Here is a 27,812-nt window from a genome sequence, read left to right as displayed (position 1 = left end):
TTATAGCTTTTATCTTTAGAAGAACATTTAAGATTGATATATTTTATTTTTTCATGTACCATCATACTAAATATATATTAAACACATTAAAAGAAATATATTTCAAGAATATATATTAAAATAAATTGTAGCCAAAAATTTAACATGCGTAAGTTTAAAATGTCAAGTGCCTATTTTCACTCATCTTTCAGATATTGTAGGAACAATGAAAATTAACTTAGGCACTATGAACTTCAAGTTCACCCACCTTGAGATGATGACTGAGTTACCAAAAAAAGAGATGCATCTATGGAGGTGGGAATATCTATTTTAAAAGAAAAATCACACCCAATATTTTAACACTGTCTCTGTTTATAGCTGACGATAAGAAGGAAAGACAAAGCAAAAAAGTTTAAGAGTCCTGCATGCTGAGTTATAAAAAGTATTCATTTACGTCCATGGAGTTCTGGTAAGCTAAGACGTGTTACCATCATAGAGATTTTTATCTTCTTCATGAAAAACTGAATATTAACAGGATCATTAACATTTGTCGATAACTAAACACAAATGAATTTCCAAAGTTGTTTTGTACTCAAGATACATTCTTTCAGGAAAAAGACTTCATGAATATTTTCTGATTTTTCCCAATTATATTACATTTCTATAAATAATTCTAATACAATTTAAAGACTATTTCAACTATTTAGGTAGTTGAAATATTTATTCTCAATTTTTCAAGTTACATGAAAGCATTATTCAATCAAGTTATCCACTTAACCCCATTTAGTTGTTATTTTTACAGAAAACTTAATTCTGTTTTACTTATGTTGCTGGAATGAGAGCTCTTAGAGAATCAAGAAAAAATAACTCTTGTGGTCTCTGACTGGTATTCAGCGCCTTAAGAATTTCAACAGTAGGAAATGGTATTAGGTCACAGACTAAAGAGCTAGTGCCTCTTGGCGTCTATTTATATATTTATATATTGCAAACTAAATCAAGAAAAACAAAAGCTGACCTTCCCCCAAGATAATTTCTCATGCAGTGTTGACCCAGTATATCTTATAGTGAATATTGACAGTACTAACTTTTTGTATATGTAGAAATTCTGTGTGTATGATTCTTATAAGTCATTTTCAGGACATGTTAAAATAAAATTGGAAATTTTTTCTACCTTCTGTGAAGAGCTTTAAGTGCTCTGTGAATACAAGAGCACTGTGTCCACCAAGCAGATAATTTGTTGTTGTTTTCTAAAAAAAAATGTAAATTATCATTTATACTATTTACAAAATATTCAGAGTAACTCACTGAAGTTTAATAAACACATTAGCAAGTTGGACTTGTATTTATGACTCTTAGAGATGCTGACAATTCTGTAGATCTTAGTAATATTGGTTTTGAAACCAGATTACCTGGTTTTGATTCAAACTATACAACTTAAATGCCTGTGTGATCTTGAACAACTGTTTAGCCTCTGTATACCTTACTTTCCTCATCTGTAAAATGGGTGTAGTAATAGTACTTACCTCATTGAATTGTGAGGATGTATATTATGTTGTACAGAAACTAGTGTTCTCTTCTATCCCATTTCATGGTATCAGAGTTCCTGAGAGGCTGAATTCTTGTTCAGAAGATAACTTGTTATATACGAAATGAACAGACCTTGGTATGTATGAAATGAACAGACCTTGTCTTTCAACAAAGCTGATTGTTCCTCTATACCAGATGTAGTATCTCTCTCCTTACTAGAGATATTCTTTATGGAAACTTTCTCATCTCTCCCTACATTCCCACTGAAATCCCTGTTTTAGGTGTTTCGATGCTGGTCAGCCCTGTTCATTGATGCCCTTTCACTGGTTTAATGTAACTGATAAAGTTTCAAATTGTTTTGCAATTTTCTTAGACTGGAAATCAGCACATCTGTTAATAACTACTGTGTGTTAGTGTAACATAAATAAAAGCACTTGTCCTTTCAGGTTCTTGGGTGGAGGAGCAACTCATTGCTTATGACAGGGGTGTTAAAATGGGCTTGAGTATACTCACTGAATTTTCTAGGGAAGTTATATGTTGTTCCTTTAAATATATAAGAATATCAAAGTGCACCGTGTTAGCTGTATACTTTGGCTACTTAAATTATGACACAAGTCCTGGTTCTAAGTGCTGTGCAGTGGTATGTAAACTATCGCCAAGATACAAAACATAAACTGGTGAAACAAGTTAATGTTAACTTATCTGACAGTAATATTGCTAATTGCTGTTTTGTGGAGAAAGCTTTGCCTTCCAAAATTTCAGTTAAAGAAGACCTATTTCCTTTTCTAACGAAAGTGAAAGGGGTTGTGGTGGTGGTTTAGTTGATAAATCATGTCCGACTCTTGTGACCCTATGGACTGTAGCCTACCAGGCTCCTCTGGGACTTCCCAGGCAGGAGTACTGGAGTTGGTTGTCATTTCCTTCTCCAGATGATCATCCCAACCCAAGGATCTAACCTGGATCTTCTGCATTGCAGGCAGATTTTTTCTCACTGAGCCCCTGGGGGAAGCCCATATCTGTCTTCTGTCATGGGTTTTATTAGAGTATTATATGTAAAAAAATTTAATCCTTCATAGCTAGCTAAGTACTTTCAACACCTCTTGTCAGTTTTATTCCCTAGAGGTAAGCCAGCCATTTGCCCTAAGGAAACAATAATTTACATAAATGCTAAGATATAAAACAGATTTTACTAATAGTCTACTTTTCTCTTTCTCAGTGAAATAGTAATGTGATTTCTCTCATTTGAATGAGAGGTTTAATTTCTCTTTTAAACTGTAGGGAAAGATGATAATAAATTTTAAAAAAACCTAAACTTCAGTAGTTCATGTAAAGGGGTTAGGGCAGCTCCTTTAGTGGAGTATTCAAGAGATTTTAAAAGGAGAGGAGATCATTAAGCACTCCCTTGGAGTGGTTACAAAGAATTTATATATATATATATATATATATATATATATTTTTTTTTTTTTTTTTTTTTTCTTTTTGCTGAGGAAGCGATTATGAAGAATCACTTGGCAAAACTAGGCTGCTGCTGTTGGCGGCTGTTGCCTTTCTAAAGAACCGTTTTGTGCCTTGATTCTGTGAACATGCTGCTACCAAGGGCGTGGTCCTGTGATGACGTCTGTCCCAAAAGTCTGCCTGTGAAGACATCACTCAGTTTAGAGCAATATTTAGGTTAGATAAAGTAAGTGTTTAAACCAGGAGCACTTTTCTACACTTGCAGTACTTTTTGCGTGATAACCCAAAGTTTTATGATAACAATGAAAGGTAGTTGCTGATGGCTAATATGCCTCTATGCAAAACTGGATCTTCTTCAGATAGCAACTCTTTGGAATGGAAAAGAATTAGTAATTTATGTATACATTGTTACTTATTGAACTTCTTATGATTTTAACTTTTTGTGGGTTTTGGCAGAGATAATTCATAGGAGTATAGAAAAAATTAGAAAGGACTCAAAACAATGAAATAATTGTTAGTTGAAAGTGAGCCATCTGGAATTTCAGCAGATTATTGTATATTTTATTTTTTCACCCTTATGTATCCCCCCCTTTTTTTCTTCCCTTTCCTTACTCCCACCTCCCGCCTAACATACCCTATTCCCAATTCTCTGGATTTTTGAATAAAATATGTGTGTGTTATTTTATTTTTTCATCAACATCATTTCCTATCTGGCAGGCTATTGTCCTTAGCAACAGCAGCAGAAACAAGCCATGGGCTCAATAATTGCAGGAAAAAAGAATAATCCTTTTAAATGAAAAAGCTGACGACTACCCTTGACTTTCCTGTTGGCATAATGCATGTGGAGTTGTTCAAGTACCAGTTATTAACGTCTGCTCATTTCTACAATGGCATAGACATGATGAGCCTTCACATCAAGGCTGTGACAAAGTTTTACATTTGTTTCTGTAAATGGGCTCATTAGAGCATCATATATCCCAGTAGAGATAGACTCTCAATATATGCATACACTTAAGTTTTCAGCTCTAAGATACTTGGCTGATATTTGTTAATTTAAAACCCACTCAACTTTTCACACCTGGGGAATTTGGAAAGAACAGTGCAGAAGTCATCCAAAATCAACAACACAATTTGATTTCTCTTTGAAAAAGATTAATGGAAAATGCAAACCAAAAGTCACTTTTACTAAGTTTAGCAAAAGAATGATTTTGGTAGAAATAACTTCCATAACCTTCATTTTTCATATAAAAGGATAACATTTTTTCTTAAAGCCTATGAATTGATAATAAAAATTTTAGATGCTTGTGAAAGGAAACTTCTTAAAGTTTGAGAATCTGGGAAATAGCAGTGCCACTTAAAGCATTAGCCTTTTGTAAAAGAATTGTGATCTGCCTGAAAATCAGTAGAAGAGAAAGCCTAAGCAAGTTATCTTTTAGAAAGGCAGAGTGTAGATAAACAACTTAAAAAAGGAAATCTGGAGTTACTAATTGAGTTAATGGTATCTAGATGAACAAACCTAGTGAGGGTCAGAGCTGGTGAATTATTAGAGGTGAATTTCTAGTTCTCTAGGATGGTATGTACCAATGAGGTTATAACCCCAGGTGCACAAAAATGTCAAGTATATTAACCTCCAGTTATCTAAAATGTTCAAAGCACTTCCACATATAAAGTTTAGTAGAGATTTTCGTCTTCATTACAAACTCTTAATAGGAAAGGTGGCAGTGAACTAAAGATGAGCTTTCTAAACATCATTTATTTTACCTTGAGCAAATTCTGATCACATGGTTGTTTAGTTACGAGTTGTAATTATCTCCAGTATTGTTAAGTTTATGGGCTTCCTAAGTGGCTCAGCAAAAAAGAACCCACCTGCCAATGCAGGAGAGGTGGATTTGATCCCTGGGTGGGAAAGATCCCCTAGAGAAGGAAATGACAGTCCACTCCAGTGTTCTTGCCTGGAAATCCTATGAACAGAGGAGCCTGGTGGGCTACAATCCATGGGTAGCAAAAGTAGGACATGATTTAGACTTGGCAACAAAGACAGTGGTAAGTTTATCCGGTGGTGCAAATGTGCTCTCATCCAAAAAGCCAGTCGGCTTTAGGTGGCGCAGCAGCCAGGCGTTTGCTTCAGTGTCTTGCTCTTCTTATGTTTTAACAACCCCAGTACCAACTAAGCAGTCATTTCCCTACATCCACTGTGTTGATTATCATGAGGAGCTAGAATTGCTATTGCAGAGTGGTTCATGGAAGACCATATGTGGAATTAATGCCTCTGGGATACTACGCTAGAATGCAGGTGTTTTAGGAAAATGCACTAACTAGAAAGATGAGGGAAGATGAGAGAAAAGAAAACAGTGGTGAGGAATGGACCATCTAATATTTGTGTATTAAGTATGTAAAAGAATGTAAACAATTGCTCAATGTAAATGGTAAGAAGGACTTTTGAAACATAAGGACTTTCAGAAATATAATTTCTGTAAGGGGAAATCCTGAGTTAAATAATTAGGAAAATCTAGCAAGAAGGGGAAAGGAAAAGCATTCCAAAGACTTCTTCTATAGGAAAAATGAGGTTAAGAGAAAAGGATAGGGAGGAAATGGAAGTGCTCTAAAGGTCTTTAAATAAGTTGAGGGGATAATGCACTGGGGATAGAATTCTTAGGGAAATAGTTCTTACTTTGTTACCAAACAATGGTAGAGAAGTAAGTACTTGATTCTGAATTCAGAGACAAAGAATTCTTAATGGATATAAATTAGCGTAGAACTTCGTATTGAGAGGAAAAACTGAATAGCAACTTTATCAAATGGGCAAAACTAAGGAAAAGAAAAATGTAAGAAATTCAGTAATATTAAAATAATAAACATAAGATGGAGAAGCATCTTGTATGCTGGATAGGAGCAATCATTACAAAATTATATTTTTAATATTACAAAATCATTTGTCATAAATACACTGCAAAATAAGTTTTTTGAAATTACGTAAAATGAGATCTAAAATATATATAAATGACTGGGAGCAGTCAGAAAATACGTTGAGGAAAGAACAAGGGAAACTTGCCCTCATAGATATCAAAGAAGGATATAAAAGTCATTTGAATTAAATCATTATGGTATTGATAGTATTATATATCAAACAGATAATGGAAAAGAATTAATCTAGAATAGATCTAGAAATAAAAAAGATACATATTTATATATCTATATACCCACTGGTAACCCATCTACAAGGAAATGAATCTAAAACTATTTTGTAGCATGTACATAGAAATGTATGACTAAAGAAAATTCACATTGGCTAAAGTTACCATAACCAGAACTGAAAGACAAATAACAGAATTGGAAAAAATTACAACATGGAAGACTGGGCCAATATCTGTAATATATGTAGAGTTCTTCCCACTTACCAAGCAGGAAGTGTTAAAGGAAACATATTCAGTGACACTTGATGATAAGAAAGAATCATCAAGATAGATATAGGAACTACTGGAATGGGAATTTATTGTGAGGGAGAAAGATTGGGCTCAACTCTGAATACAACATGGGCAGGTGGGAATTTATGGCCAAGGAACAGGCTGGGGAATTACCAAGAGGGAAATCCTGAAGACAAGGAAGGGTCAGAGTGTGTCTGGGTAAACCCACCCAACAGAATCTTTGCTGAAGACAGACCAGGGTGCTCAGACAAGGACCCTGATCAGATACTGTGGGTAGAGTTTGATGACTGGCTTGTTGGCAAGGTTCTTCCCAAAGCTAAGTGAGGCACAGCGTGGCCTCGCAGGTTCAGGAGCCTGACTACAGCTTTTGTCAGGCGAAGAAACTTTGTACGAGGTGATCGAATAGAAAATGAGAAAAAGGACAAATAATGTGAAGAGGCAGTTCATAGAAGGGTAAATGACAACATGCTTATAAAAATGCTCTGATTAGATAGTAGTCTGGAACATGCAAATTAAGGTAAACGGTAAGCAAGGTATGATTTTCTTTACCAAGCTCATGTGTAAGATAATAACACTGATGGCCTGCATATAGGAAAAGGGTTCTCAAATGCTGTTGTTGAAAATTAAGTTTGTTGTGACATTTATGAATAGGAACTGCATAAGATATATTTTAAAAGATATATTAAAGTGCATATATACTACAGCCTAAATCTCACTCTTAGGAACATAACTTACAGAAGAGAAATCAATATTAAATATGTACAGGAACATGTTGGAGCATGACTTTGCATGGCAGAAAACTGGAATGCATATAAATGGAGGAATAGTTAACATAAATTTGTTACATATGCTCCCAGAAATGTACATCCTGCTGTGCAACCTTTAAAAACAGTGAGTTTAAGCTACATTTTGGAGTTGCAGGAATTTATATGAGGTGATGTTAAAAAAAAAAAAAGCAATCATATACTATGAAAACTTAAAAAAAAAACTGTATTTGTTTATGTGTATGTGCATACTGTACATATGTGATTATCTGGCCATGCAGAAAATGTAGTGTATACCATGCTTTTTGTTGACGACTATCTGTCATGACTGATTTGCTTGAAAAGGAGGAGAGGTAAAAAAGTTAACTGAAAAAAGCAAAATATAAGATTGCTGAAGAAAAGTCAAATATGTAATATCACATTCAGGGATTTATGTAAAACATGTGTGTATATATATATGTGTGTGTGTGTGTGTGTGTGTGTGTCTGTATACAAATTAAACTAATTCAGGGAAGAACATCACAGAGGTCTTCCTCTTTGAAACTAGAAGACACAGCACTACTCCAGCCTCAGAGATCTTGAATCCTTAATGATTCTCCACCACATATCTTTACTGAGACTAACAAGTGTTTGTGTTCTATGAAGAGTTATCTGACATCACTCGCATGAAGAGTATCATGGACTTCGAACATCAATTTTCCACTCTGTTCTTCACGAGTCACTGTAGTTTCAGCTTCTCGGCCTCAAATCTGTTTCTCTGTCAGTGAGCCACCAACCCCTGGGGAAGTGTCGATTTTTGCTTAACTTCCAAACTCAGCCTGATTGTTGATGCTCCCACTTCACAATCCTGTACCCACAAGGATAGAAGAGGATCATGCAGAGAAACAGAGATAATGTTTCAAGTTGGCACTTGTATCATTCTTTCTCCTAGAAGCACTTTATAGATTTGTGTTAGAAGTTCAGATAATATTAAATATTAAGTACATTTTTGAGGACTAGTCTGAGAGAATAACCACCAGCTGTAATCTTGTTTTTAATGGAAAATAAAGTATAATGCATACTAAAAAAAGCCATTTACAAATTAACTTTATGAAGACAAGCTGTAAACTGGAGACTATATTAGGAAAGAATCTTGTAAATGATAACACTCGTGCAAATGGTAAACTCGGGGGTGGTCTGATTTTGACTTGTTGATGGATTTGACTGTTGTGATTAACTCGAATTAATTTCCTTTGCTCTTTACTGCTGTCTTTGAGATTATCCTGGAGCTTTCTCCCTGTCCAGGTTGACTGACCTTCCAAGGCAGACTGGAAGCCTCTTTTTCAGTCAAAGCTTTATCTGTATTTGGTTAAGAGTTATTTCCATTATTTGTGCTGCAGGATTTGGCTCTGAGCTTTTACCTACATTTCCAAGCCTAAATAGGAACCAGGGATTATATGAAAGTGGAAAAGGGAAGTTAACATTTATTGAGCATCTACTATGTGCTACGTTGTTTATGATTATAGTAAATATGAAGTAGGTATCTCACATGAGGAATAGGCCTTCACAAGTGTAAGTTTTTAGCATCAAGTAAGCAGTGGAGCAAGGTTTGAAAATTTGTATTGTTCTACATCTCTTTTATTCAAGTATAGCGTATGTAATATACAGTTCATAAGTCAGAAGTGTTTGTTGTTGGATTTTCACAATAGGAACACACCCTGAAACCAGCTTCCAGGCCAAGAAACAGAACATTACTGGAATCTCAGAAGCCACCCCAGTGCTTGCTTTCACTCACTCTCCCACCTCCTCCCCACAAGGGTAACTTGACTTCCTTGTGATTCTCACATCAAAATAGTTTAATTTACATTAGTTTTGACTCTGAAATTTATACAACTTGAATCATAGAGTATATACTCTTTCATGTGTGGCTTTTTTCTTTCAACATTACGTTTGGATAATTCATTGATCTTGTTACATGCAGTTTAGTTTGCTCATTCTCCTTACTGCATAATATTTCGTAGTGTGAATATACCACAGTCTGTTTATCCACTCTACCATTAGTGGACATTTGGGTAATTTCCAGTTTTTAGCTATTATAGGTAGTACTGCTATGAACGTCCTTGTACATACATGTCTTTTAGGGCACAGTTGTATACATTTCTTTTGGACATAGATAATTATCGTGTCATAGGGTTTGCCTTAGGAATCTTATTTTTACTGGCTAAACAGTTTTCCAAAGTGGTTATATCAATGTACATGCTCACTGGCAGCATACGGAAATTCTGATGGTCCACATTCATGCTCACAAAGGCACACTGGAATCCAGGAGGCTGACTCTAAAACCCAGAGCCCTTTTCCTTTCATCTATATCTTACTTAAAGGTAAGTACTTGGTAACAATTTTCTTTTACAAATTCTATTATTCTTTCTAAGATTTTTAGTCTTTGTTCACTAAGCGAGTTTCCTTTTCTGTACTGGAAAATATACCTACCCTGAATAGACTTTAGTAGCGTTAGCAGTGTATCAGAGGCCTCACGTAAGTATTCATCTTCATTGAACCCAGCCTCTTCTATTTTTTCTGCATGGGTGAAAAGAATGGCAGTGTAATTCATCCAAGCATGGCCCAGAAGTTCCTGAAAGAGAGGAGGTAAGTGGCTATTTGCCTTTTACTGTATTTCTCAAAGATGAGCAGAAGAGTTACGGGTTAACACAGACAGTAAACAGACCTGTACCTCATTATGTTTCTAAAACTGAAATATTTAATGGGAAGTGATGATGGAGTCAAATAATGTAAGCAAATGCAGAGAGATGGGTGGGCTTTCTATTAAAAAAGGCTTAAGTTCTCCATTTTATTTTGTTGTAATTTATATAAATACAGCTTCAAAACTGCATATTATCAGTGCTTCAGGATTTAATTACCTTTATAACATTCAGCAGTCGTACATACTTGCCTGTCAACCTGAATCTGTTAGAACCACTGAAATCCTTTAAGTCAGAGGCCCTTGCTCAGGAGAGTGTCATATCTTTTTCTGTAGGATATTGGATTATCATCACTAAAAGCATTTCCCGAGAATTTATAGTTACATAATCTGGTTACTATCTATTGATGAATCAGATGACATGTAACGAAAATGCTATCAAAGTACAGTTTGTCATTTGGAACAATCACAAAATACTACTGTGATTCACATCCTCTTCACATACATAGAATCAAACACAATTTTATGGGTGACTTCCTCTAATGTGGGTGAAAAATATTGAATACTGGTATTCCTTTGTTCATTAATATGTAGAAGTTGGTTATGTAATAAATTCTTATTTGATTAGTAAAAAGCTGACGTAAAGCAGAAGTAATAGCGTGTGGCAGATCTTTAATACAGTATGAAAGGCATATAGAAATAACCATTTAACTTTTGTGAATATTTGCAAAGTTATATGAAATTATGACAATGTAACAGTAAAGTTCACTCCATTCCAAACACTCCCATTACAAAAATATTTCCAAAGCTGCTACTATAATAGCAAGAGAAATATAAAATACTTAGGGATAATTTAATAACAAATATCCAGAACCTCTAAAATTAAAGGAAACAACTAATATTTAGTGCCAGATACTATGCTAAAGCTTTACCTGTTTTGAAGTTAAATGTGATGATTTGTGGGAGATAACAATTATGATATGGAGAAACTGATGCACAGAGGTTGAGTGCAAACCTATAGAGAGGTATCAGATTAATGCAAACTAGATTATAAAAGTACTGGAAAATTGAAAGTTTGGGAAACTATTTTAAATAAATATGAGTCATATAATATTGAACAACTGGAAAAAAATGAAGAAAGGAAACAGGTGAAACAAGAAGGAAGGGAGGAAGGAAAGAAGAATTGGGATATGCAAATCTAATATGAAAATATAAGAACTGTGGAACAATATATTTAAAAATTAGAAACATCTCAAGACCACAGTTACCAGTTACAACTCCTAATACAGTCTTTTATCAAAGTTATTTATTTTCACATTCATCTCTATAACTTGACCGTGACTTCTTAGAAGGAAAGTGTGTGTCTTCCTATATCAATCAAAACCTCTAATACACTGTACACTCTCAATAAATATGTTGGATTAATGTGGAATTTTGACCCTCACCATCATCTGAAATAGAAGGTTCAGGGTTTTATTTATTGACTTTGGTACCTCAATTTTGAAGTTTAATCTTTGGGACACAAAATTGTAGTTTCCTGTGAAACTTCTCTTTTCTACTCTAGTTCATTATCACAGATTCGCCTGTAGTCTGCACTTTCTATTTTGTATTCAGAGAGACTGTCTCAAGTTATGGGTCCCCAAATTTTCCTCATCAGTCTGTCTACACCATAGAATAATTGTATGCTTCTGGTTCTCCTAAAAATGCTCTGCTTCAAGAAAATCCTCAGACATGTCAAGATCAGCACATCAGAGAATAATTATTTTAACAGGAAGATTCTAACTTTACAAAAGAGTTTTGCAGAGAGAGACTTTAATTGGCATATTTTATGTGCCTTTAAAAGGCAAATTGGCAAAACTTCACCCCAACCTTTGCATAACATAGCTCTTGTGTAAATCAAAGTATATGTGCAATGTCAACATCACATTTTAGCTAATAGTGATGTAGCAAAATTAGCAGACCTTAGAGTTTTTTGTATATTCTGTGCACTCTAACACATCTCTTGTGGGTGAGAAGTCAAAGAATTGGAAAATGAATAAACCATACTGTGGACTGAATTGTAACCTGTCTCCAAATTGATATGTTGAAGACTTGAACTCCAGTCCCTCTGAAGGATTATTGCAGATGCAGTTAATTAAGATAAATTCATTAGGGTGGGACTCTAATCCAATATGTCTTTATAAAACAGAACTTTGGACAAAAACATGAATACTGGGAGAACACCAGTTAAGCATAAAGTCAGCCATTCATGAGCCAAGGAGAGAAGCCTTGGACACATCCCTCTCTCTCAACCCTCAGAATAAACTCACCTGCTGACATCTATTTCAGATATCTAGCCTCCAGAACTGACAGGCAATAAACTTCTGTTGCCTAAGCCGCAGAGTTGGTGGTATTTTTATTGCAACCCAAGAAAATTAACCCAAATGGTTGAAAAATCAGTGACATGCTAAATATAATAGATTTAGGTTCTGAGAATAAGATTTCTGGGCCATTTACACCAGAATCACTTAGGGTGCTTGCTAAAAGTGCATCAAAATCTTCAGGGATGGAACCTGGGGATGTGAATTTTTAAAAGCTCTCTGGGGGATTTATTCCTTCTGCAAATACTTATTGAGGGGTCTACTTTGTTCTGAGGACAAGGAACAGTACAAAACAGATGTGTTTCCTGCTTGTATATGATGAAATTCTTGTTTACTAACTAAACTTAGGGCTAAGGAAGAGGGACACATAGGGAAAAAATACATTTAATTTGTTGTCCTCACAAGTGTTGTGATAGAAAATATATTGGCACTACAGAGGCAGACATTTAGCCTAATTTTGGATGGGGGGGGTAATGTGGGGTAAAGGAAGGGATCAGAAAATGTATCTGGCATGTGATGATGCCTTGAGCATAGAAATTAACAAGGAATTTCTCAGGCGATAAAGACATACCAAGTAAAGAAAGTGATTGAGCATTACTGGGAATTGTATAGTACTGGGATTTTATTTTTAACAAGCAGCTATTGATCTTTCATCATTCTTGTCTTTAGAAGTTTCTCAAATTTAGAGCCAGGCTTTATATTCCCCAGTGCATTATTGATGTGTTCATATTGAAATGTTTAATATAAGTTAATAAATAGCTACTGCCCTTAACCTCCCTTGAGTGCTACTGCCAGAACTATTCTCTGGGTATTGGTTGATGCATGGGCTATATTTGTTATTAAATATTTATACAACATCACCATAATATAAATTAATGTTAAATAAACTGGCTCAAGTGGTTCTCTCCTGAATTATATATTATAACATAGAACTCTCCTCTTGCTCAGTTAGTGCTTATTGCATTAAATGGTATAACATTCACAGTGTGTCTTTGGTTTCTGGCTTTCTATATTGTAACATGAACATGCCCACCCCCTCCGTTGTTTCCACCAGACGTTTGCTGTACTTTAAGCCATAATATCATGCAGGAAAATGAGTTAAAGCACCTAAGGATAATAGATTTGTAAGCTTGACACCACTTATGAGCCCATGTGTTCAGCCACTGGAAAGTTTTTACATGTTGGTAATTATTTATGAAAAGATGCTCATGTCCTAAACTGTGAGAGAAATTGCACTTTTGAATTACCGCCAAAAATAGAAGAGAATGGTTGGTTTAGCTTATATTCTTTAAATTGATTTTTGGCCAGAAAACAGTTGAATATTTGAAAGTAGTGTCACTTGGTGTATAGTCATCATGTTAGGGGCCAAACGTGTTCTCTACGGACCCAGAGAATAATCACGGTTGATTGATACCTCACATAAAAATCCGAAAGAAAGATAAGTTAATGTAAGTTATCTGGTGTTAACAATTTAAATATAATACTAAGCTAGATGGAAGATTTATAATCAATCATGAATTGTTTGATTTCAAAGCGCTAATGGGTATGAGTCCATCTAGTCCTTTTGGGACAACTAGTTAGGATATAAACTTTGTTTTCCAGGAATTGTGTTCATTTTCCCAGGACCTCACCAGCCCTGCCCCATTTGTTTGTGGTTGATGAAATCATAGCATCTGGTCTTTTTAGGGGGAAACTTTAAAAAAAGCCAACTATTACATCAACTGACAAAAATAGGTTACCATGGTTCAGGAGGACAATAAGGACCATTCTTTATGTTATTCCCTTATTCTCTTCCCACTTAGAACACCACATTTTCTTCTTAGAGAGCCAAAGCTGAATGATAAGCCTTGTTAGATCAGATTTAGAGGATAGTCAATCTTAGAGATCGCCTGTCAAAATTGCCTTATTTTATAGATGAGGATATTAAGGCCTTGTGATACTAAATGGCTTGGCCAAAGCCACATTGCTGATTATTGGCAGACCTGGGCCCATAACAGAGGTTCCCTGACTGCCAGGCCCCTGTCCTTCCCACTAAATTGAGACTTCTCAGTTTAACATTACTAAGCCAGTGGACTTTTTTTCCCATATTTTTTTCCCATAAATTAATAAGGAAGTTCTTATATATCAGGGCTATGTAAGTTTGATTTCACTCTCTTTTCTGAAACCTATCAAAATAATTCCAAAGAAGGCTCCAAATAATATGTCCCAATTTTAGGGTAAAACAAATACTAGCAAAAATGTTATAGTGATCATAGGTAACGTGTATTGTGCACTTGACATGTGGTAGTGTTTGAATTAATTTACTATTATGTTAACATGACATTCATTCCAAAAGTAACCCAGAAAACTATTATCTTTTCCAATTTATCACTGAAAAGATTGAAGTTTAGAGAAGTTATTTGCCCAAGGTAACAAAGCAAGTAACTAAGTAGGAAATTGAACATAGGGATAACTTACTGCAAGACCCAGGCTCTTATTAATGTGTTGCTTATATCTAGTCGTTCATTTGAGTAAGTTACTCATCACAGTCTAGATATTAATGATGACAAAACAATAATAGTAGTGGCAATTTACAAACCTACTATGAACCTGTGATAGTTCAGGCATGATGCCAAGCACATAACATTTATTAAATATAGCCTTCAGAATTCTTTAACATAGGGAAATTATCCCCATTTTATAAATGAGGAACTGAAGCCAAGAAAGTTTTGTTAAGTAACATCTATAGTCATGTACCTAGAACTGTAACAGACATACATTTCAACTGAATTCTGTGGAACAGCTAAGCCCATGATCTCTGTTCAGTATGTGCAGGTCTTGCATTGGTCTTTCTAAACCCCATCTGTGTACACCCATCTATAACATCAACAGTCAAGTTGCTCTTTCGAAATCAAAATACTTGCTTGAAACTTGATTGTGTACAGTAATAATACAAACATGATACCATGATTGTGGAAAGAATGTAATCAATTCCTGGATTCAACTCCTAGTGCAGTTTGACTGCGTGCTAGCACTTTTCTTAAAGAGACTTTATTATATATGCTGTGTGCTTAGCCACTCGGTCATGTCCAACTCTTTTTCAGTGGACTGTGGCCCGCCAGGTTTCTCTGTCCATGGGGATTCCCCGGGCAAGAATACTGGAGTGGGTTGCCATGCCCTCCTCCAGGGGATCTCCCCAACCCAGGGATCGAACCCAGGTCTCCCGCATTGCAGGCGTATTCTTTACCGTCTGAGCCACCACAGGAGCCCATTATAACATGCTCTGATCTATTATTGGGGGCTTTTTTTTAAATTCAAATGATAGATAACATTCAGATGAATCATTCCCTTTTTTCCCCATTTTGGGGAGACAGTTCACTAACATCTCTACTGTTTTGCTGTAGATTAAGGAAGGCCTGACATAAAGAGAAAAGGATCATTTGAGGAACCGTTTCAGTTGTCACAACTGGCAGCTTATAACCCCTCTATAAAATATTAAAGCAGAAATTGAGAGATATTTAAAGAGACAACAGGGCGGTGCAGGAAAAGGAGAGGTCACTTCTCTGGCACTGGACTTGAAGACTCCTTCCAGGGAGGGCATCAGTGCCCCCAGAAAGGGGGATAGGCAGAGGGGAAGGCAGATGTTCTGTTCCTCGTTTTGCGTGAGCCAGAGAGAAAAAGAAATCCAGGGTGTGTCTGGAAGCAGAGGACCTTAACCACTCCTTGCTCCTTCCTAACAGCTGTGGGTCCTGTTGAATATTCAGACATCCTGCAGCTGCTCCTGATCTGTGAGCACATCCAGATGGCTGCCACTAGCATCTGAGGCACCTTCAGGAAGAAGGTCATAAACAGCCAGCCTGTGCTTAGGCAGTCTTCACCCAGAGATCAAGGTGGAAGCCCGGAATAGGACTGCAGTGCCTCCCAGGGGTCATGACCCTGCTGAGGATTACTAAATCTCTCCTTGGAGAAAGGTTACTTACTCTTGAAAAATTGTTCTGGGTCTGAGTTTTTCCCTCGCGCATCTTCTCCCTGCCTTCAACTCCTGAATTGGACACTGACTTAAGGAAGGTAGCCATAAGAAGTGAAGGCTGTACATATGCCAAACACCATTTAAAAGGGTCAGAGACACGTAGGAAACAAATTCACTTGTATAAAAAAAATTAGGGCATTACAATATAGTTCTGTATCCTAAAACTGGAAAAATCTATTTTCAAAATGTTTGTCTCTTAAAATTTCTTTTTTTGGATCTGCAGAAAGAAAAATCTGGAGACATACGGAGAGTTTTTGAGAAATATTTATCCATTTACAGAGTTTACTGGATTACATCCGCCTATAGCTTAAGTTAAATGTCTATTTAATAGCAGCTTTAAGTGAATTTTTTAAGCTGCTTAAAAATTACACTGACAGTATGGCTCCAGGGCCCCGCTTTTGATTTCTACCAGAAATACTGTTTGAAATGCCAGCTTTAATAGGTTAGAGGAGGTTCATGGGCTTTCTTAGATTTCACATTGTTTCTTAATTGCAATCATCTTCTTTGCTTTTGTACAGAATGTTCTTGGTTTTTCAGGAGTTGAATGATGATTATTTTTTATACTCTTGTCACCCTAATTTTTTCCACTAGTTTTTTGGATTACACATACACCTTTTTTTTTTTCTTAAAGAAAACGTGTGTCTGTCATTTAGAACAATCTTATGTCTTTACTAGTTAAAGGAAAATATCTTTCTTTAAAGCAAAGTATACTATCTTTCAAAGTGTAACAAATTCTACATCAACATAATCAAAGATTGAACCAGAAATAGTGTAGCATTCATTAAAATTCATTTTGATTGAAAATGTCTACTCTTTATTCTCCATGTAGTTTACTTTGAAACTTCTAGTAGAGATGAGATCTTTAGTTAGGTCAATTAATGAGGCTACCGAGTAATACTAGTCAAGTTCAGCAGTTAAATTTGGTTGGTCCTAGACTGGAAAATGAAGAAATTGAATAAATGAACAAACAGATGAACCATTAGGGAAAAGTGGCATATGTTATTTTTATTCACCCTGAGGTCCCTGTGATCTCATGGCTGGCATGGAGCAGTTACTCACCCTACAGATAAGGCAAGCAAACCTTCTACAATTCCTGATTTCTCTCCTATAAATAAAGTATATAGGATATAAATAAAGTATAAATCTCCCCTGAATGCTTGTCATGGTGTAGGTCTCACTGCGGAGTTATACATTGCCCTGCTTTGGCACTTAATGTATTGTCATATACTTGTTTATCTATTTGTCTCTTCTAGACTGTGAGTGTTTTGAGGGCAGGGCTCATATTATCACTCACCAATCATCAAACTCTGCTAGTACTCAATACAGTGTTCAATGACTGAATCAGAGTGACCACCCCCTCCCCATTTATGGTGAACTATAAGAGGTTGTCCCTTGTTAAAAGAATGCAAGTCAATATTTTAGTTCAGTGGTTCTAAACTTGACTATTTTAGAGAAATATATGGAAAGTTTATGCAAATACAGATAGGCAAGCTCTACTCTTGAGGTTCTGTTTCACTAAGGCTTGGATGAATCTACATTTTCAACAAACAACTCAGTTGATTCTGAGGCAAATAGTCTGAGACCACATAGACAATCAAATTCTTAGTTCTTAGGAGCCTGAGATTTAGTTAACCTAAGTTCAGTATCTCATTTTTGTTTTGTCTTCTTTTGTATAATAAGAAGTCATTTCCAAGTTATAAAATGACTGATTGAATTCCTCAAAAGGAATTTGTAAAAATGACTCTTGGTGGGAGAATCAAGTAATTTTTACCAGTTTTTTTCTATGTGACCAGCGCCTGTTTTAAACTAGTTGTTTAAAATATCTCTTTTAACCAGTTTTTCATGGTTTGTTCCTATTAAGGTGATGCCATTCAAAATGGGAATAATGTCACTGGTGTGACTGCTCTTTGCATTACCTGGATCATTTGGACTGGGGAAGATTCTTCCTGTCCACAAAGAGGCACGTCTGCTCTCTGGACCAGCAGCGCGAGGTGCAGACCCTCCTGCCCAAAGTGATGTGCCAGGGCCTCCCTGACCTCCTGTCTCACGTGCTTCTTGCTCAGCCTGCTGTGCGGGTAACCTGGCGTGTCCAACACCTGGACCTGCAGAGTCACCTCATGCCCGCCTCGACGCATGAAGCTGTGGAAGTGACAGCTGCGGCCCAGACTGCAATCTTTGGTCACAGAGCATGGAGCAAAGCTGCTGTGGAAGTCAGTGCTTCCCAGAATAATGTTCCCAGCAGAACTTTTTCCACTTTGAGTCATGCCAAAGAGGGCCAAGTTGATGGTCATCTTGTTGGAGTTCATCATGGCTCTGGGTAAACAAAAGCTCAGCGTAAGCAGTCAGGCATCTCCCCTCAGCCAATGTAAGGCTTTTTAACTGGCCTAGAGCACCCCACGTATTGCCTCTGATTTGCTCTCCCCTCCTTCTTCATGTCTAAAGCATGGAGGAGCACACCACTGAAGCAGAGACCCCCTCCCCCTACCAGTGACAGAGGAAAAGTGGAAGTAATATTAGTAGTTTATACTTGGAGAGGAGAGAGAAATCAAATACAGATGAGGAAAGGGGGAGGAAGCAACAATTGTAGGAAAATGAGGGAAAAAATTACATGAGGATGGTGTAAGCCATGTTTTGGAGAACTGTGTTAACTTATCAATGTGATAGGTGAGTTGGTTTAATAATGGGTGCTGAGGTCTCTCAGTTCAGGAACAAAGATAGCAGCAATATTTGAAAATGATTCACTCTTGGTGAAGAAGTGGAAACTACAGTGGAAGAAATGGCCCTTCTTGCATTTTAAACAACGTTCTGCCTCTCCCCACTCCCTGCCTCCCCACCCCTTGAATATACAAGTGACATCTGCAAAAAATCATCTTTTCTGACTTCCTGAATGCTTCTCTCCTATGAAACATGAATGATATTAAAGGAGGACTTCTGTTTCTGTTTACTAATTTTTTAACAACTGGGCAACATTCTGATGAAAATGATTACTTTAATTTCTGTTATGAAATAATTAATTATTTCCGTGGTTCATCATAGCTCAGTATTGGCTCTTCAACAAAGAAAGGAAAGACCAGGTCATTGTACAGTTCAATTAGGAGGGAGGAGAACCTTGGGAGATTCTATTTCATTACAACACCCCTAAAATGTAGTTATTTTTGTGTATTTTAAGGTCATCCGTCATTTTCATTAATATATCGATAAAGCAAAGCTACTGGCCAATCACCAAATGTACTCAATCTCTTGATTCAGAAATAAAGACATTTAAAATTGTATATTTACTATTTTTGCTTAGAATTTGTAGTTAGACTGTAAAGTTTTATGTGCTTCTGGTCTTTCCTGTCCTTTGATGCCTCTCACCTTACTCTCTCCAGACCTTAATATGAACATGTTGAAGGAAACTTACACCCTCGTACTAAAGACACTCACCTCCGGAGTCCCGAAGAGGACCCCATCCCACCTCACCCAGCTCATTCAGCTGTGGCAGCTGAACCGTAGTCACTCAGATTTCTTTTTACTTCAGAATTAGATGTGTGATTTTTTAAAAGAATTAATTAATTATGGAATCCCAACCAGTTTGCTCTATGTCACGTACCTTTTCCAGTCTTAAAAATGCTTGTTCCAGAGACTTCCCTCAAGCCGGTATAGTTGTTCAATATGAACTTCAACCTTCTGACAGTGTCACTGTACCACTCTGAGACTGATACTGTATGTACTTTATTTAGTTAATCTATTACCAGAATACTTTCTATAAATCATTAGCTGTCTTCCTCTAATCAGCATCGGCTTTTTTATTTCACTTGACAGACATGTAATTTCAATAGGTACTTCCTGAAATTTCTATTTCCTGGATTAACTTGTTTAAGATAATTGTTAATAGGTAACAATTTATCATACAACCTAAAGAAATACAATATTGGCAAGTGTTAAATAGAAGCTAAACATTTAAAAGCAAAGGTCACAATTTTTTCCTTTCTATTGACATATCACTAATTCATAAAAAATTTTCAACAAATAGATATGTAATATACATAAAATAGATATTGACTTCATAACAGTATTTAGTTCATAAATTCAAAAATTCTCTAAGAAAACTCTCTTGGCTATTTCCATGCAATTGAAATTTATCATTTTGATATGATCACTAGCATGATTATATCAACATATACAGTTTCCATATCAATTAATGAAAGCATATTTCAGAAGCGTGGTACAATTAACTACAACTTAAAGCCATATAAACTTTGCTTTAAAGTTGGGTTTTTCATGTCTATTATCTATAGTGAAACAGATCACCAGCCCAAGTTGGATGCATGAGACAAGTGCTCGGGCCTGGTGCACTGGGAAGACTCAGAGGGATTGGGTAGAGAGAGAGGTGGGAGGGGGAATCGGGATGGGGAATACATGTAAATCCATGGCTGATTCATGTTAATGTATGACAAAACCCACTACAATATTGTAAAGTAATTAGCCTACAACTAATAAAAATAAATGAAAAAAAATAAAGTTGGGTTTTTATTTTATTATTAAAAGCTTAAATTTGATTTTTACACTTTTTAGTATATAAGCCACACTTACCAACATACTCTCTTAGTGTATAGTGGTAGAAACCTTTGTTTTGTTATATTCTGGTTCATCTTCTGTACCTCTCAAAAAGTCTGTGAAGTATGTACTTCTGTATGAAGGAATCTTGGAAACATCTGGAATGACTTATGACTTCATAAGGGCAGAAAATCTTCCTGTGTGGATATGACAAAGAAAACATAAACTGTATTCATTCATCTGAGAAGCACATTTAACTTGTTTGAATGAAGCAGAAAGAGCCTCCCCCAGGTGGCAGCAGCACCCTGTTTCCTAAGAAGTTATTCTGAACCAGAATTTATTATCATTTTCTTCCTCAAAGAATAACCTGACATTCTCCAACTAGGCAACTTACATCAATACATATTAATTGTGTGGAAAATCTTTTGAGCAAAGGCAAAACTAAGCCTTCTTTCTTGTGTCCCTTATATAAAGTGACAAGTGTAGAAGATCTTTAGTTTTTAAAGTGTCCTCTTTGAGATCATAGTTAAATCGTTTGCTGAGTGCAACAGTTGATGGTTTAAAAAATAAAGTTCAGAGTTCGTATGTGTAGTGAAAATTTCCAATGAGACTGCAGAATTTAAAAACTATTTGCAACATATTTAAGGGAAGTTTTAGATCTGTGTCAATTTAGAGATCATATAAAAGGGTAATATATTGGTAGGTGTTTGATGATTTTTAATGATTGATGTTCATTCTTTTTGAATCAGGCTCCTGAGAGCAGGAGCCAAATTAACTTACAATGGGAGTCAAACTGCTGGAGGTGAGGGAAGTGATGGGGAGTGGGGAGAGGGGTGTGGAGAGTAAAGATGTTCTGGGTGTGTAAAGGATGGGGAAGGGAAGGAGGGTGGAAAGGTAGTAGGGACAGATAGAAGAGAAATGAGGAGGTGAAGGACAGAAGGAGGAGAAAATAAGAGCTATAACATTAGAACATAAAAGGAAGCTGGATTTCCCACTTGTGGAAATGGTAAGGGACTATGTTAGAGGAGAGATAGCCAAGTTCAACTTTAATCTTTTACATTTCTGGACTTGTAAAATCAGCTGTGTTCACAATTACCTTTTGGTTTTGGTTTTGCTTTGAATTTTTATTAACCTTTTACCTGATTTTATTTTATTTTTATGGAAAGACCTGAGGTCCACCCTAGGTTAGCACAGGACAAGGACCACAAAAGTTGGAGATTGTAAAACGGTGTCTGAACAGAATCAGGAGAGAGGAGGGAACCCAGGACTCTAGTCCCTATGCCCTTGCAGGAATCTTTGGGAGGACCTTGAATTTTCCAGTCTATAAAATGAGATATTATTTGGTAAGGGTGACTCTAGTTGCCATAGTAACAATTATATTTTAAATTACACACACACGCACTGTATTAGTTTCCTAGGGCTGTCATAGCAAAGTGCCATAGACTGAGTGGTTTAAACAACAGAAATTAGTTTTCTCATTGTTTCGGAGTCTGTAAGTCAGATCAAGGTTTCAGCGGGGTTGGTTACTCCCGAGGCCTCTCTTCTTGGCTGGTTAATGGCCATCTTCTCCGTGGCTTCATGTGGACTGTCCTCAGCATGTCAGGTTTCCTCTTTTTGTAAGGACACCAGTCATAGTTGATTAGGACCCATCATAATGACTTCATTTTAACATAATTACCTCTTTAAAGGCCTTATCTCCAAATACAATCACATTCTGAGGTAATGAGAGTTTGGATTTTAACATAAGAATTTGGTGGCAAGGGGACATAATTCAGCCCTTAACACACACACATTAATATCAAATATTAATTGGTATGTGGGTATGTGAGTGTGTATATGCACACAGATATGTTTGTGTAATTATATAGATTTTATTTCTCATACACACTCATATTAATGTATGTGTATACATTATAATTACGTAGATTATGTGTCTCTATACTCAGTAAAATTATGTTGCTATACGCCATAAAACTGATTTAGTATAAGTGGTTCTTGACTTATGGCAATGTGGTTTAAAGGTACTCTCAAAATTTTAGACAAATTCGAGTTTGCATTGAATTGAGTTGTGAACCCCTTGCTTGTGTTATGTCTTTTCATAATAAAGAAGACCCTTAGAGTAATACCCAGAATCTGTATTTATGATGTCTAAATGATCTTAACTTGGCCAACACTGCTCTAAGTCAAAGGACACAGTGACAAGCTGGCTAACGATGGTGGTGACTTGACTGATTACACCTGAGCTAGTCTTAGAGTAAGACTCAAATCTCACCTTTCAAAAATTTTAGAGAACACTGATCAGCAGTTTAAGTTTTCTGGACAAATCATTCTAATTTGAATATAGTTTGACGGTTCTTGGAACAATGAAGAATGTCCATATTTAGACAGGAATATTGCTGGGAATAGGAGAAGGTTCCAGTCCAAACTTGGTTGATTTCATATTTTAAAGACCCTACCAATCTCATCCCCACAAAGGAATGTTTATGATGTTTTGCTTTTTGTTTGATGTTGTTACTATCAATTTTTGTTTATTTTTTGTTTTCCTTGAATATTTCTGATTAATTTTTTAGGATTATAAATGAAATATGTATATTTTAAAGCAGGAAATTGGTAAAAGAACACAGAAAAGTAGGATCATTTCAAAATCTTTTACTTCCTGGGACCCATGGCCCAGTGGCTTCTCTTGGAGAATGACACAGTAAATACATTTCTTTTCCAATTCATGTTCTCCCTATTTACTTCTCATCTTTAAGATCCAATACTGTAATGAGAGGCATTAATAATGGGATTTTGTTTAGCATGTGAAGTGCATGTAGGCAAGAGTAATTGTTGCCAAGTACTTAATAAGAATATGGTATTTTTTTCCTATTAATATTTACTGCACTCACTTTTCTAATATTTATTATTTTAGCAACTTTATTAATGTGAGATTGGTTTGTAGCTTTCTATTTTTATCCTATATTTGATCAGGAATGTGCTAAACTCTTAAAATGAATTAGGAAAATTTATTTTATGATTCTCTGCAATAATTTATATACCTTGGCAATTAAGATCCCTTGAAAGTTCAAAGAAATCTTCACAAAACAACCAGGCCCAGCAATTTTCTGGAGGTCATTTCAGAACAACTTAAAAAAATTACTGCCATAGTAATTTGACTCTTCTTATGTCAATTTTGGTGATTCATTGTATAATTAACACACTTTACCCATATTTTCATTTTTTAATGTATAATTATATCCATTTCTAACATTAGATCCCTTTTCTTGTTCTGTAATGATTTTTCATTGAATTTGACTTTATATACTTAATAAAAATACACATATGAGCATATATTTGTGCACATATGTGTATGCATTTTGACTTGTGTGCTTTTATTGTTTGAAGTGGATTTCCATGAACATAAATGAAATTTATAACCTGATACCTCTAAGGATATAATGAATGATTTGACTTACAACAACTAAATGTTTGATCACCAGCTCCAAGCCAATTATGCTGAAAATTGAGAATCACAGGTACACTCATTTTCAATTACAATATAGTGAGTCATCATACAAATATATGTCATTATTGGAGAAATGAATACAACTTTGAAAGCAAGAGAACAGTCAGTAAAGTTTGAATTCAAGTTTTCTTGAAATTCCCAAGCCTTATTCTTGAAAAATTTCTGCTAAATTCTTTACCCTAAATTAGATCCTCTTTGCTAAAAGACTTATTTACTCTTGAGAAATAAGATAATATAGTATAATGCAGAGTGTCATTGAAAATATATTCATACGAAAATAATTTTATATGTCAAAGATCTTATATGCTTTATTTTTCCTACCCAGGAAATAACATGTATTCAGCCTGTATAGATAAATATATTTTATTAGACAAATGCACAGAAATAGAGGGTCTTATAGTAATTAATAAAGTTTTTAACCTCTTAGACCTTGAGACAAGCACTAGGCTAGTTTCAACTTCTTACAGACTTTATTATTATTCAATTTTAAACATTTATATGTTATAAATGCTTCTAGTGATGTCCTAGGAAACACTAGAAACTTCACTTATTATGATATGAATTGTCATGAATGCCATGGATAATAATTCCAAATAAAGTGGTAGCCATGGATATCAGATGCTACACCTGATTTTTTCTTGACTTGATGCTACAGAATCTCCTGTTTTATGCAAAATGCTTTTTAAAAAAAATAAATAACTGAGAACCCAAGTCAAGAAAAATAGACTCTGAATAATAACTATAACTTATATAATATGCTTATACTATTTCTAGGATAACTAGTTTTTCCTCTCCAAGAAAACATAAAATTTTTTTCTTCGTAACAATGATTGTGGTATGGCGCTAACGTCCCAGATACTGTCACTAAAATCTGCTGATAACACAGTGTCTGAAACACTGGGATCAAGGAAACCTACTGCTAATTACTGTAGAAAGGTCAGAGAATCCTATATTCTCTTACTATCTTTCCATCCCATACCGAAGTTAGGTAGGGTGTGGGTGTGATGTACTTACCCAATGATGGACTATAACATCAACGAAACTATGCAAAAGGCATCCTTCACGACAAAGGACACTTTTATCAGGCTTCTATCAAAGAATTATTAGCTATATGAGTGGTATAGTTATTAGCATTAAACTCAGGTCTTGAGTGTTTTTAGGAGATGAAGTATCGGATGGCAGAGCTTTACTACGTGGCGCGTGCATGCTAAGTCACTTGAGTCATGTCTGACTCTTTGTGACCCTATGGACTGTAGCCGGCCAGGCTCCTCTGTCCATGGGATTCTCCAGACAGTAATACTGGAATGGGTTCCCATGCCTTCCTCCAGAGGATCTTCCCGACCCAGGGGTCAAACCCAGGTCTCCTGAGTCTCCTGCATTGGCAGGCAGGTTCTTTGCCACTAGCGCCACCTGAGGAGCCTCTTACTGTTTGGTAATACTTCATTTAACCTTAAAAAGATGGCTAAAATAGGAAATTGGGATCTCCAGATTCCTAACAATATTGAGAATGACGGAGATAGTGAGAAGGGAGTGAAATGACTGTCATCCTTTGTAGATTTCTATGCAGTACAGATTACCTAAGGACACAGTGTAGAAATAAAGGTCGTTAGTAATGATGCAGAAAAGGAAAAGTCAGTTCCATGTTTGTGTATGTGTACATGCAATGCCCTAATGAGTTCAGCACTCTGTAAAGGAAAGCTATGCAGCACACATGCCAGGCACTGTTCTAGACACTTTAATATATTAACTCACATAGCCCTCACTCTGAAGGGTTTATTATTAACCCCATGTTATAGGACATTCAGGCACAGAAAAGTTAAATAACATATTCATGATTATATAGTTTGTAAGTGGCAGAACTGGGATTCTGCTTTTGTTTTTCAGAGAATAGTTGTTGACACACATCTGCTCAACTAGTTACTGTTTTCATTTCAGCTGCAGCACTTGGCCAGAATGGTAGGGTTTTGTATGCCAGAGTGTGGAGGAGGGGAAAATGTGCGCCGGAAGAAGGCAGAGGGATATGGGGATGTGTATAAATTGGTACCTTATTTTTATGCTTATTTTCCCCAGAATGGTTTCAGAAAAAATTTTAAACATAAAAGTCATAAAACATAAAAGTCAAGAAGTGATGGATTTTCTAAGAAAAAAGCAAAAGTTGTTCAGAGTTAGTTGCAATTTGGCAAATGTGCTTTGCTTCCATTTTGGGCCCAATCTTATTGATCCAGTCTATTTTAATCACAAAGATTAAACCCCAACAAATAATAGCAGCAACAATAACAGTAGTGATAACAACTGCACTTTGTGGACAATTGCTATGAGGCACACAGATACTAAGTGTTTCATGTGAATTTTTCCCTGTAATTCTCATAACAAGTCTGTGACATAGGCACCATTATTGTCACTTTCCTTGGGATGAAACCGAGGCTCAGGAGAAGAGTTCTCCCAAGGTCATACAGCTTAGAAGTAGCAGGAGGAGAATTCCAAGCAAGGCCTATCTGAGTCCAGAGAATATGCTTATTCAGTATGCCATGAAATGGATATAAATGCAAAAAGGAAAATGTTAAGTGCTCCACGTAAGTCCTTTGCTTATGTTCACTTAATTCTGGTCATATGCAATAATTGTCATGAATAACCGCATTGTTAAAATCTTACACTGACCCATATTGTACCTCTATGAACATGGCCCTGCACAGTACATCACCTCCTGCTTGTCAGCCAGGTCTGTGCAGAAATTAACAAACGTGATTTAAAAGTCAGAGGCAGAGCAGGCGAGAGTGTGGGTGGTAAGTTTTAAGAATGGCTTTCAGGTGCAAACCACATGAGCTAAGTGCAAAAAAGACAAATGCTAAGGTTGATATGTTGTGTGGTCTTTGAGAGATGAGGTCAGTAATGTAACACTGTAGTGGTAAATTTTGAAAAGAGACATATGATATTTACATAATTCCTAAAAGGTGAAATTAAATAGTTCTGGATAAGAGCCACTATCTGTGCCAAGCATGATTATGAGAAATTGAATCGTTGCTTTACAGTATTGCTATAAAATTGCTAGGCTAAAAAGCAAAATTTAGACCCACAGTATTTGGAGACATTTATCTGAAACATATTGTTGTAAGCTTAGATGTGGTGGAAGAGTTGAATTTGGTCTTCTGGCCAATTTGAGAAGGTATACAGGATATTGCAAATAGAATAAAGATCATGTTTACATAGTAAGCTTAATTTGGCAAAACAAATGGCAAGAAGTAGTTTGCATACATTAGTGGCAAAACAGCTTTATGGCCTAAGGTGGTCCTTTGTGTGATACTAATTTTATTTTCAGCCATGTTATATGATACTTGTTCTTTTTAAATATTTATATATTTTTATTTGGCTGTGCCAGATTCTGGTCACAGCATGTAGAATCTATTTTCTTGACCAGGATTGAACCCCGGCCCCCTGCATTGGGAACACAGAGTCTTAGCCACTAGACCACCAGGGAAGTCCCCTGTAATACTTGGTTTTAAGGGCTAAAGTCAGATATTCTTTGTTGTTCAGTTGCTAAGTCGTGTCTGATTCTTTGTGACCCCATGGGCTAT

The 27,812-nt window shown here is 36.0% G+C and overlaps 1 protein-coding gene across 1 annotated transcript; it reads right to left on the bottom strand.

Annotated features, from left to right (window-relative positions):
* Positions 1-9,131: 9,131 nt before the first annotated feature.
* Positions 9,132-19,863, bottom strand: GIMD1 (GIMAP family P-loop NTPase domain containing 1). Its single transcript, XM_065907502.1, has 3 exons — positions 19,789-19,863; positions 18,113-18,509; positions 9,132-9,761 (listed from the first exon to the last, which is right to left on the bottom strand). The coding sequence occupies exons 2-3, from the start codon at positions 18,503-18,505 to the stop codon at positions 9,501-9,503; spliced, it is 654 nt and encodes a 217-aa protein (XP_065763574.1). The 5' UTR covers positions 18,506-18,509; positions 19,789-19,863; the 3' UTR covers positions 9,132-9,500.
* Between the last annotated feature and the right edge of the window lie 7,949 nt (positions 19,864-27,812).

The sequence above is a fragment of the Muntiacus reevesi genome, chromosome 16 (genome assembly GCF_963930625.1).
Source record: "Muntiacus reevesi chromosome 16, mMunRee1.1, whole genome shotgun sequence".
In the NCBI taxonomy this organism is placed as follows: domain Eukaryota; kingdom Metazoa; phylum Chordata; class Mammalia; order Artiodactyla; family Cervidae; genus Muntiacus; species Muntiacus reevesi.
This window is presented reverse-complemented; position numbering and strand designations above follow the sequence as displayed.